We start from the raw sequence: 13103 nt of genomic DNA, 5'->3' as shown, positions 1-13103 counted from the left end.
TTCTAACTGCCCTCTCACACCTGACAATCTCTTTGATTACTGCCAGCAGAGCAGGAAAATATTGCTGAATCTTCATCAGCACATCCATAACAACTCCCGTCCAGAACCCAGCAAGAACCAGTTTTACTTGAGAGATCCAAGTGAATTTCAAGATAAGGAGATCTTGGTATAGTTTCTCCCATTCCTACCAAAGGGCATCTACACTTTCACCAGACATTTTCACCTCCAAACTTCCAGCTTTCCATCTATATCATTTGTGTAGACACCTGCAATAGTTAAGCAGCTCCCTGGGGAGGCAGGACTGTGAAAGCACCACAGTGGTGCTGGGAACACCTCTGCAGTGTCTGACCCCCCCAGACACTATCTCAGCATGTAATGGTTCCTTTTACATTAAAAAAAAAGGAATTTATGTGGAAAGCATTGGAGAGAACAATATTGTTACAAACTTTTCCAATACAAAATACTTGCATCTGCTATTTACTTTTATCAGTCCATGACTGGACACCAACATGTACACTAACTCTGCTATTGCTAAAAGGATTTTCCATTGCTTCCCAGCATTAGATCATGGTCTAGATATGGCAAGGAATCTTTGGAAAACCCTGTTTTCCAGTTAGCATAAGCATGAGAAGAAACAGAAGCATACCCCCAAACTGGTAACATGCAATAGAACAATTTGTTATCAGTTAATGAGACACTCTTAACACAAAGTTCCTAAATATTTGTCCATATTTCTGCAATGTTCCATTTCATTGCTGACTCATTTCAATGACTTAAACCAATTTCCTTCAAAACTTCCAAGTAATTCTTCAAGACATCCCAGCTGTGCACTTAGTAAGACAAGATAAGGATACACCCATGATCTTGAAGATATGGCAGCTACCAAAAGAAGGATCACCCAACACTGCCCGAGCCCCAAAAGCAGAAATTAACCAACCAAAGACAACAAGAACTACCCTGATACCAGCCTGTGGTTAGTCCCACACTCCCATTTAAGTCAGACTAGGTCAAACACAGCAAGAAAGTTAAAGAAAGCATGTTCCTGCTCATCTTTACTAGAGATTTAATGAATTAAGTGTCCAACCACAAGGCAGCCCAAGGCATCACCTCACAGATCTGTCAATTCAAGTTGGCCCTTGATTCCTGGCAGAGCTGACAAAGCAAATTTTAGAAACCATCAAATTTGGTCTTTTAGCAAATGAATACTCTCCAAGAGCTGCCAGGAAGTTCTATCTGCAACTTTATGAGGCACTATGGATGCTGATGTGTAACAGGGTGTATTAATAGTCTCAATACCAAAGTTCAGCCAACACAAACTCTGCCTTGTTTTGGAAAGACATCTGGGACATTAAAAAATCCACAAACCTACATGGCCCCTGAACAACTCATCTCAGGTACTTTTGTGAATCTGTCTCTGCACAGCTTTGATGAGCTGGGGGGATGCAGATCCTGGCTGGGAGCTCTGGACAGGCACAGACCTACTGCTGGCACTGCTGCACCAGGCAACTGCCCCCTCATTCTCCAAAGGCAAATCAACTCTGCCAGCAGAAGATGCTGTGCCAGTACAAACTGCATTAACATCAGGGTGGTTTTGCTAGGATCCCTGTGTCTGCCCCTTTCATATACTTAAGCAGGCAATTTCAAAGCTATTTGGTATTTTCAGCAGCTCAAAGAAGCCTCTAGAATAATTCCCTCTCAAAATTTAAAAGCCAAAATGTGTTTGTTAGATTGTTTTGAATTTCTAATGCACCGGTGACATCCAGTAGATGCCATATTATAGAAGTGATGAAGTCAAAAATCTCCAAGCACTTAAATGACTACTACAATATCCGGGATCAAATTACCACACACAAGCAAAAACAACAGGCAAGACCAACAAACACCATTGAAATGATCTCAAATGTGAGTTATGTCAACAAAAACACTGGTCACAGGCAGGCCAGAAGTAACAAGCTATTTATGTTTTGCAAAATATTTTGTGGATTTAAGAGATTAAATGCCCAACTAATGGTAACAGCCAAATCCTTTTTTGTTCTATTTAGTTTTAAAATGAAAAACACAAAGACAGCTGTTGGTGTAGCTGCTCAGGGAAGAAGTTCTGTACCAGCAATTAAAAAGACACTCCTTGGAATCAATCTCTGTGCTAGAGCCCCAGTAATACACATACAGGACCAAACCCCATCCTCCACACTCACTGAAAACACAGCTCTGCTTCAACCTATGTTAGGAACAGTCAACCTTTCAAATTTCTCTAAAGATGAAGTAAAAGAGTTCAGAATTCTTAGACAGCCTTGGAACAGAACCACCTCCATGCATTTTACAGTATCTTGAAGCCAAGAGCTTAAATAAAGTAGATGGCTCAAGATTAAAGACAAAGCAATAAGACAAATGAGGATGTCATGGGAAAGAATTCATTAGGGATGTAGGAGTGGAAAGGCAAGACTTGGTGATATCAGTTCAGTGATGTTTCATTGCAACAGAGACCTGCAGGAGATAAACATGGTAGGCAATATTTCAGATGCTCAATCTGGAGTCCAAGAGAAAATCTGAGAGTGCATTCTCCTTATCACAAGCAACTAAAAGAAGATCCTTCTTCTCTCATGAAATGTAAATTCAAAGAATCTTAAACTGGAGGTTCTGCAGCACATTCCTCTGCTTGGTCCAAGCCAGACCATGAGCAGCTGCAGCTTGATCATGATTAAAGCTAAGAGTTCCTACAGTGCTGCTCTGAGTCCTCCTCAAAAGTAGCCAAGGAAGTGAACAATTTGAAATTCTCTTAATAATTGAAAAGGAGGGAAAACTTCCAGGAAAGGGAATATCTTGGTGGAACTGGAAAAGAATGGTAATACAACAGCACTGTAGGGATTTAGGCAGATGGCAGATTGCATAATTAAGTTTAAAGTTAATTAAACAGTCATTCAAAGAAGAGAGATAATGCAAACCTACATTTACATGCACGGGCTCAGCCAAAATGCAAATTCTATGCAAATGTCCTGAACTGAGTGGATGCTGTCTTGAAATCCAGCTGTCAGAAGTAGCTCCCAGGCCCCCCAGCCTCACTAATTGACCCATTATGATAGGCCACCAGGGTCCAGCCACAGCATAAATCCAAATGTAACCTTCCACCATGAAGACAAATCAAAATAAAATGAGAAGACATCCTGTTAAGTGAAGGCCTGTCCACACAGCTCTAAAATGAGTTCAGCAGTAATTCAAAGGACTGGAAAAGCCCAACTGGTCACCAGCAACTCTCTACAACTCAACACAGCTCTGCCTGAGCCAGCCAGCAGGATGTCTACGGGCATGGCTGTGTTTGTGCACCAGCACACTGTGAGCCATGGGTGCAGCCATCCAGGAGCCAACCCAGAGAGCTCTCTCACCCTGTCTCTTTGGAGAAGGTGATTCTCCAAACAGCTCTGGGAGAAAGTCTGCCAGAATCTGCACAGAAGAGTTGAACGTCCAACAAAAAAAGAACAAAGGGAATTCTTACAACATGGGGAACAAGTTGGCCACAGACAGGCAGCCTATCCCCCAGGCAGCGACTGCAGGTGGGGGAACACAGGATGTCATGGTTTGTCAGGGAGTTCTTAGGGCCATGAGCTGCCTTTGGAAGTCACTGTGCCACTGCAGCTGATTATAAAGATCCAGACATCCAACATTCTTAAAATGAAATACTGAAGAAGAAACACTCTGACTGAGGAATTAAGGTAGCAAAAAAGTGGCATGTCCATGGACATTAAGGAAAGTGAGGAGTAGAGACAGATGCTCATTTCCAGATTCATGAAAACAAGGTAGGAAGGACACATATGGTGGAAGGCACATGTTGCCACTGCTCTTTTACTATAAGCTGCACATACTTATTAAAAACTCTTGTGCTGCTTGTCCCCAGACTTCAATATGGAACTAGGGAAAATGTTCATGCTGACTTTGGCTTTCAGAAAGGGCCTAGGCTTTGAAAAACTGAAATGAAGAAAAATGCACAATGGATTCTTTCTGCTGCTGAAAACAATGCTGTGGAAACTGCTCCTGATGGCCAAGATCATGTGCTCACAACACCATGCTTCCACTTCCAAAACACTTCCAAGCATCCTCTCATGTTTGCAGGCTTTTGACTTCAGTAACTCTGACAGTAATTGCAGTTTTATTCAATTCCTCGGCAGGGTTTGTGTTGTAGGAGTACTACAGGAGTGCAGGAGCCAAGGATACCATTCCAGGCTCTGAACGAAGGGCTGGTGACGAAACCCATTTAGTAGCAATAGACTAAAAGTTTATCAAAATAGTTCCTGTGCTCCAGCTGCGTGCAGCAGCACAGTGGTGTTGTCAGGGAGGGGGAACATCTCTTCTGGTTTTCAGGACTCTCTGTGAACCTGCTCCACCCTGCTCCTGACCTCCTCACTACCTCCTCCGCCTGATGACTGCACTCCTCCAGGCTCCCACTCCTGCCTTGGGATGTGGGTCAGGGCTGCTTCCACCCCCCTCATCCTTCCATCTTCCCTAAACATATTCCACAACGCCTTTTGCTCTTTGTTTTATCCAACTATGCTGTGAAAAGGCTTCTTCAAGACTTCAAGGAAAACACTTTAAAAACATAATATTGTGGAAGTTCTGGCTTTGATTTTTCTGGGCTTCAGTAGTTTGAGAGAAGCAAGTTGCTCAAAGATCAGAAGCAGCTAAGAGGCTTTGAAAAGCAAAATACCTGACAGGAGGTGCTAACATACTAGAAGACATTAACAGCTGAAGAAATCAAATAACTGCCTTCAGATTCCTACATATCCTGAGGTAACCCAAGGTGCTGCTGAATGTGTTCTTCTGCTGATGAACCATTCTCCATACTATCCATTCAGTGCAGTAAGTACATCAATCACAATATCTAGCAGTGGGGGAAAATGCCTAAAAACATACAATCTGAACAAAACCACATTTTGGCCGCTGGCTTTTATTTGCAGAGAGCCTGGAATATTCTCCAAGGCAGGACATGCCCCATACATACATCTGTGGGCTGCAGCTGCTAGTGTTGACATTTTCCTTCAGCACCCTGGGAATTTTTTTTCCTTTTTTTTGTCACAGAAGACATTATTTTATGCAATAGATCACAACATTTTGTTTTCCACCCTGCCCCAGCCAAGTCTCTATTCTCTGTAGCTTGGCTTTCCCCACAAGAGGGAGTTCGGGACATGCAGCTCACAGCATTTCATGGTGCCGGTGAGCAGGGGATTGGGCTGGGAGGGCAAGAGATGGGCAACAGCATTTGGGACAGGAGAGGTAGGAGCAGAGCTGGAGAGGAAGGCAGCAGAGAAAGTCCACAGCAGCTACAGGCTAGAGAGGAACCACAAGAGCCACTGAATTCAGCTGCAAAGAACCTGGCCAATCTACCTGGATATCCATGGTGAAGGAGACACTTGGACAGTACCTGAATAACAGGCCAGACCTGACTGGGGTGCATGGCCTGACTGACTTCATGGATAGCAGAGGACAGAGGGCTTTTGCAAATTAATTCCTGTTGGAATGACAGCATTTTTCAGGGGTGGAAATTGTTATCAGGGCTTCTAAACATGCTGGTGACAGTCCACATACCACAAGCCTTGGTAAAACTGTTCCAATGGTCATTCACCCTCACTGCTAAATTGTGCTGTATTTCAAGCCTGGATTTGTTTAGTCTCAAATGCATTATATCATAATCTGCTCAACTGAGTAGCCTATTATTGAACATCTGTTCCCCATGTAGGCAATTTACTGCAAACTCCCCTCCCCCAAGCCTCTCTGTGATAACTAAAGCAGGGTTCCTCCAATCACTCACTCACGATCCCAGCATTTCATCTTCCCTATGGCTGTCCTCTGAGAATTCATCAATTCATCACCGTCCGCCTCAAACTGAGGGCATCACCACAGGATACAACACTCCAGAAGCTGCTGCTGCCGTGCCAAAGTCACACAGAGTCCATACTCCATCTTCCAATTCCCATGCTCATCCATTACCCTTTTGGCCACATTTCACAGGAGGAGGACGTTCAGCTGATTAATCCATCAAGAGCTCAGAACTTTTTTCCAAGCTGTTGCTTCCCACACCAGGTTCCTCGCACTGCTATCATGGCTCTGTGCTGGCAAACCAATAAATGGATTTTGTTTTGCCTGTTCCTAACCCTATTATTCAAAACTCTGCAAGTCATCAAAAAACCCCTTTTCAATCCTACTTATATATTTTCTTCCTGATGACTGACAGACATATTAAACAGCACAGGGTCAGGACATGACACTGCAAGAACCAGACACACCTCTTGGTAACAATTCTAAATTTACTGCAGCATTTAATTAGTTAGACTAAACAGGTTTTAAACCATTGCACATGTGCTGTGATTTAATTAAGTTCACACACTGACATCCATATTCACACCTTTGGCATCAAAACCCTAATCTCATAAGAAACTGACACTGAAGAGCTCAACAAGACCTTTGTTAAATAAAATGATGACAAGTCACAAAAAAGGAGATTTAAAATGAATTAAAAATCAATTCAATTCTTCTATGAGCCTATTATTTCCTTAGGACCAACACCACACTGACAGGCATAGTTACCTGCACTACGTAATGAGGGCTAGTGAGCAGAAAAAATAAGTTAAACAAAATAGCAGGTTAACAGCAAGAAGTATTTCCACTGAGGAACATTTTCACCTAAGCGCTAGTAGGTGAAGGAAGCTCCTTCATTCACAGAGGTGAGAGCTTTGTTGCCAAATGCAAGGGCTCCTGCTGCAGCACGGGGTGCTCAGGGCTCTGGTAAAGGGCATGGAAGACAGTTATTAGATCACATATAAAAAACACAGTCCCTGCAAGGGCAAGATCTCATCTCCCCAAGAGAGGATACATCAGATATTAACTCACATACTATAGCTGATGTTTGCCAAAAACATTACTTGCACAAGATTCAGGAATGCAACTTTTTTTCTATCAAAAGCAAGAGAAATTTATGTCTGTGATGACGTTGCTAAACCATTAGAGAAAGGAGCATTCTACTTTTCATGTATTTTTCATATTTTTCATTTCTCAGATGGGGCCATACAGTAAATCCAGTTTTCCCTTCTCTCCTGTATCTTATTACTATGATTAACGTCATCTAAGGAACGTTACATTGAACCTGGCAAGATTAGCTACATTTTAAAGATTTCCACAGCAACCAACATTCTCCATTTACTGAGCTGATTCCATGGCCTTCAGTAGATTGCTGGCTCATGTTTACTGGTGCCAGATAGGGAGATAACAGCATTCTTGAGAACTGAACTTCACCACACAAGAATTGGACCACTAAAAAGTATCATTATCCCAAATTAGCATTACAAGAAAGGAAAAGCAGAAGCTGTGGTTCTTCCTCCAAAGTCCCTCCAGAGAAACAAAGGCAAACACACAATTACACTGCAGCCTACCATGGGAAGACAAAATACCTGAGATTTTGCCATCTTATTAAGGCTGATATTCTTGAGCAGCTGTGCCCATCAAACACATAGGAAAGCCAGTCCAGGATATTTCCTTTACCTATCCTGAACCTTTTAAATGTCAAGATTGCAGCCACAAGCACAACACCACCATCCAACAGCAACAATTGTTTTTAAGGCTCTGATGCTAAACACCAGCCTGCTTGCCAGCACCACTCCTCCGTGGAAGCTGCCCAAGTTGGTTAAGTACCACAGGCTGGGTAAATAAGTGCCAAGTGTCAGACAGATGATAAATCAGAAAGGGCTGTGGAAATCTTCCACTGTTTCATGTTGTTACCCAGGAACTGTCTGCTTCTACTGAGGGGGCATGTTGACCCTAACAGATGGGCAAGATACCTCCATCACATCATAAACCTATGAAGTTTTTAGTGAGAGGAGCCTCAGGAGGATACCTAGGGAAGCTGACAGTGTTCTTCCCCAGGAAGCTGTCTGCAGATACCGACTGAGACAGTAAATCTGAACCTATTTCACAGCAATCAGCCTTGACCAGCATCCTGCTCCACTCAAGATTCAACATCAACAAAGCCACCTCATTCCCAGGTACTCCAGCTCCCAAGATCCTCTGAAATCAAGCATGACTGGGAGATGGTATTCCACATTTGGAGGACAGTCCTTTCCTGAAGATGTCTGATTTCTAGGCTTTCCAGCAGACCTGGGAATGTGCTATCAAACAGCAATTCTCCCTCAAAAAACATGTCCTCAAAATGCAACTGAAATCTTGCTGTTCCAAATAAAACACAGCACTTGTTCTAAACTACTTATTGACAAAGCAAAGCATCACAAATATTGAAGTTCCACAGGGCAGCCATGCAAATCTCAACTCCCAGCATGTGACAGACAGATGCTGCAGAAGTAGTCAGCACTTCTGTCCTCAAGAAAAACGAGGTTTTAAGCCCTTTTATGACAACAATTTCAGTCAGCCTGAAAGAAGATTTTGATTACTAACTATGGATTGAAATGGAAAAACCTTAAGAGCCTTTGATCGAAGGCAGAAAACAACCCAAGGGACTTGATAATTTTCTGTTAAGAAAGTTTAAACCAAATTTTAGCCCCCAAAGAATCTAGAGCATTGGAGATTTAAGGGAAAATACCAGGAGGAAAATTGTATTAGATTAAAAACTCTAAGCATCACAATTTAAAGTGATATTTTAGGATTATTTTCTGGTTTACTGGCTTTTGTTTTGGAAGAAACCTGAGAGCAGGAGGTTTTACAGTGGTTCTCCTTGCAGAGGTTAAAACTGCACAGAAGGGAGCAACCACGGGATTCCTCTAACTGCAGCTTTGCCTTCCCAAATCCAGGAGTGCTGATGCCACAGAGGGAATCCAACCTGCAGTCTCCTGACTATGTCGTGTTTCACACAAGGGACAACAAAGTTCTGTTCACACTCAGCTCTCTCAACTGCAAAGCCTCCAAGAGTCAGGAAAAGCAGTTTCCATATGGAACTCCAGACAGAAACACATCAGCAGAACTGAGCTCCAGGGCTCAGAGACACCTGCCTGGGGCTCCATAAACCACTCTGCTTTCCTCTAAGGCCACAGCAATCACTCTGCCACTGAAAGGACACTCACAGGGACCAGCTCTTGCTGCCTACAGCCTGCCCCAGGGCACCCAAAGGGTTTTCACTGATCACGTATCTGTCTCCACTATTAGCTCTGTCATTGCCAACCATGGCTAAGCCTGAGCTGAAGAGCTGTTAAGAAGAGGACAATGAAATGAAATGGTACAAAGAGAGATGCTTGCCTTTGAGATTAGCTCAAAGAGCCTTTTGGAAAGCCTACAACAGTCTGAAGAGAGCTAATTTGCGAGGAAATGTCACTCCTGAAAAGATGATATGCCTTGCTCTCATGGCAGAAGCAATTCTTGCCATCACAGCTTCACAAGCCTTGATTTAAACTGATCAAACCAGACACCTGCCTATGCAAAATAATATGACTTATATCAGCATCAAGAGAGAAATACAAGCTTTGAAGTGAGCAAATATAATCTGATACTGTGATGTGTGAGTTCTTATACCTAAGCACTTGCCTACTGCAAAATCTTCATTTCACTTAAACAAGAGTCCTAAAATACACTCAGACTGAACAGCAGAAAAGACATTTCTCTAAAACAAGTGACATATTTATTTTTTCCTATTTCTTTCCTCCCCAAGAAACAGTTTCACATCCCTGCAAGCTTTCTGGAGGGTAACCAGCTGCAGCTATACAGGAGCGTGGCTGGGGAGGCATGCAGGGGGAAGAAGAGGAAAGGTGTCACTGCTGAGCAAATAACTTTCCAATAGTCTTTCCCACAGTGTGAGTTTTCCACCTGGGAAGTCAAACACAAGGGCCAACATTTTCTGCTTTAGGTGTTTACACTAAACAAATATCCAGTTTTTAAAGGGGTTGTGCAACCCCACTTCCAACCGGAGCAGGAGGTCACTGGGGGTGTTTGCTTTTGAAAGCCAGGCTATTTTTACTTTATCCATGTGGGCACCTGCAATTTTCCTGGATATAAACTCTGTGCCTTTGAGACTCTTGATCTGTCATCTGCTCTTCCTACGCTTTAAAAGCTGAAGGAAGTGAAGTCTATTATGACAGGCTAGCACAACAAATGGTGTTACAATGAACCATGTAAAAAAAATCCCTCCCAAAAATCAAGCTCATCAACAAAATTTTCCCATAATCTGCATTAAATCTCTATCTGTGATCAGTCTTGCAAGCACTCATGGAAGTTTACCAACTTTAGCACATTATGTATTGCCACATCTCAAAAATAACCCAGATAAATCATATTACCTCCCCCTCTTGAATCTTAGGGCTTAGTTTTTAAGACTGATTTAGCTAAACAGTTATTTAATTTTCAATTTAAGAGTTGTGATAGGCCTCAGGCTGATGTTACCCAGCTAAGAAATCCATCTCTCTCGTACTTGTTACAGAGAATTTAACATGGTGACATTTATGTGTTCCTTCAGTAGTAGTGCATAAAATCAGGATAACAAAGTATTTCAGCATAAATAACATTCAGAGAAAGTTTTAAACCATTACACTGAGAAATGAAATTTAAAATGTCTGGTTTTGGTTCCTTGTTCATGCTGTGTTCTGAGGTTCTTTTAATAAAAATTTTACTTATGTCCCTAAGTAGGCTTTTTGCCTTAAACATCACATTTAAGAGGCACATTCACTTCAGTACTGCAAAATGCGGCCTCTTTGTTACTAACAGCAAAATTTCCTGGAATCAACACTTTCTATCAGGAACTGGCTACTATACAGACATCTTAGCCCCTGAGTATTGGATTTACCTGGACCAAAAGCAAACCAGCACTCCAGATTCAAAGAACCAATGCAAAGAAAAGCATGACTGTGCCCTGAGTCAGCTCAGATCCAGTGGTCTTATTAATTTGGACTCTACACCACAGAAATTGGGCTCTTCTAGACCTGAGCTGATCCTGGAAGCAGCACAGCCACAGTCACAGAGTTTAGGCCAGGGAATTAGGTCCTGCCAGCACCGAGCTGGCTCCACATGAAGGCATTTGCACATGCCACATGGCTTACTTGTAAACCAGGACAAAGCCACCCACAGGTAACCAAGGGCTGACTAACTTGGACAGAGCAGGACTGGCTCCTGTTAACTCATTCATGACTAACACACTGCATTCAATTCCACAGTAATTGTAGCAAATGGACCAAACAATTCCTCAGAGTGAACTCACCTTGGGCTCGACCTGGAGACAAGTGACTGTTTTTTCTGGCATTCACTGCCAGCACATCCTCACCAAACTGTTCAGTCAACAAGTGTCCAGCTGCTGCATCAGAGTTGGCAGCATATCTGCCTCGTTTCTTGTGTCTCTTCCTCCACATGTCCTCCTCCTCCCTCTCATCAGAACCAGAAGATTTCTGCAGAGCCCCTCGGTGTCTCAGGCTGTTTGATGCTCTCCCACCAAGGCTGTCACTCACATTTAACAGGCCAGATGCAGCTCCACGCTGATACACATAATAGTCTTCCTCCACCTCCAAGTCTCCCCCTGGACTAACAATGGCATTTTTTTTAAGAGAACATCTGTTCAGAGCACTTTGGGGTTTATCGTTCTCAAACCCAGGCAGGGGCTGCTCCAGGTGAGATGTTCTGACTGGTGAATAGCTGTGCATGTTTATCCCATTCCTGACTGGATTATCCTTCACCAGGCCTCTCCTCAGAGGCAGGTCCAGGTCCAGGCTGGGGTCATTGGAGAAGCCTTCCTCCAGCTGCATCTTCTGTGCAATGTGGTTCAGGTAGGACTGGAAGCGGCCGCTGTGGTGCTTTTGCACCAGCCTGGCGTAGGCGCTCTTCTGGGAGGCAGCAGCAGCCTTGCTCAGTCCCTCCTTGGCACCCTGGGCAGGAGCTGCACTTCTCACGTGCCCCAGCTGATCCATAGCACAGTGAAAGGCCCGAACTTCTGAGAGTTATAAACAGATACAGAGGAAAAAAGGTTTATTTTCGTGCAACAAAGAGTCAAATAATTGATTACACCAAATGACACAAAAGTATAATATTTTTGCTGAAAAGGAATTCTGGGTTTGTAAATTTTTCCAGTGTGGGGAAGGGTTTTCACAATGTACTCAACATCTGCCCTGCACCAAACCCCTGCCCATAACCTGTGAGTGACCACAGCCCATAAGCTGTACCTGCTCACACACCACATAAATACACAGGATTCCTTTAAACTGCTCTTCCTTGCCTTTGAAAAAGCCAGGAAAATTAAAGCACCAACTGACAGACTGACCAGAAGCATCAGTTTAGAGGTTATCGGAAACAAAATCTTGTCATGTCCAGCCTGGGGTCCTCAAAAATAACTGCACCCTTACTGAAGCTCTTCACTGCTGCTGTCAAAAGCAAACACCGCCTGTCACCTTCCTCCCACAGTGACTGACACTTCTCCATAGCACAGGACAATTCCTTCAAACACCAGGACTACCCATTTCAGCTTGTCTTTTTAGCCATGAACTCCCTCTTAGTGCAATAGAAGTAAAAAAATAATTATCTTGCAAGAGCTCCTAATTCTTACAGACTGAGACACACTGCCTGCAGCTCCATCCAGCACCACTTTCTGTAGATGGTGTCACATCTCCACCTTTGCTGCACAAGTGTGAAACTTAAATAGATCAAGCATTTTCCAATCCTTTTTCAGGTGCTTTAGCTTTTAAGCTTTTGAAGCAAAACAACCTACTAAATTATGCTCAGCTACTTTGAGGTAAATTACAGGTATAGACAGGACATAGCAATGATTTTTGCTGTATGTAAAATCAAAGAAGAATGTAGGAATTTCTTGATAATGGGGCTCAGTGCAACTGCTGGCTTATGCATGTTTTCATAAAAATGCCTCTTTTCACTTCAGGACAAGTTTGAAGCTGAACAGCTGAATTTCACCCCAGCTGGTACATGAAGAATTTCAGGGCTCAATGTCATCTCTGCTATCCCAGAACCATGGGGCACTGGACTCTAAGTTTAAATAAAGGATACTGCCTGCCATTACACCTCTCCCTTCCTTTCTCTAAGCACAGGGATGTCGGCAGGACGGAATACAGAGATCAGCAAAAGGGAAATTTATATTCACTTCCCTACTCCCACCACACTTGGAATTGTTCTTTGCCCTTACTCAGCCC

The 13103-nt window shown here is 43.2% G+C and overlaps 1 protein-coding gene across 1 annotated transcript in view; it reads right to left on the bottom strand.

Annotated features, from left to right (window-relative positions):
• Positions 1–13103, bottom strand: part of DIS3L2 (DIS3 like 3'-5' exoribonuclease 2) — a 179158-nt gene that overhangs the window by 164808 nt on the left and 1247 nt on the right. The window contains exon 2 of the mRNA XM_064720694.1: positions 11174–11896. Within this exon, the coding sequence (XP_064576764.1) occupies positions 11174–11873 (700 nt within the window). The 5' untranslated portion in view covers positions 11874–11896. The remainder of the gene's footprint in view (positions 1–11173; positions 11897–13103) is intronic.

This window comes from Zonotrichia leucophrys, chromosome 9 (genome assembly GCF_028769735.1).
Source record: "Zonotrichia leucophrys gambelii isolate GWCS_2022_RI chromosome 9, RI_Zleu_2.0, whole genome shotgun sequence".
Taxonomy (NCBI): domain Eukaryota; kingdom Metazoa; phylum Chordata; class Aves; order Passeriformes; family Passerellidae; genus Zonotrichia; species Zonotrichia leucophrys.
The sequence above is the reverse complement of the archived record's forward strand: the minus strand, read 5'-3'. Positions and strand labels throughout refer to the sequence as shown.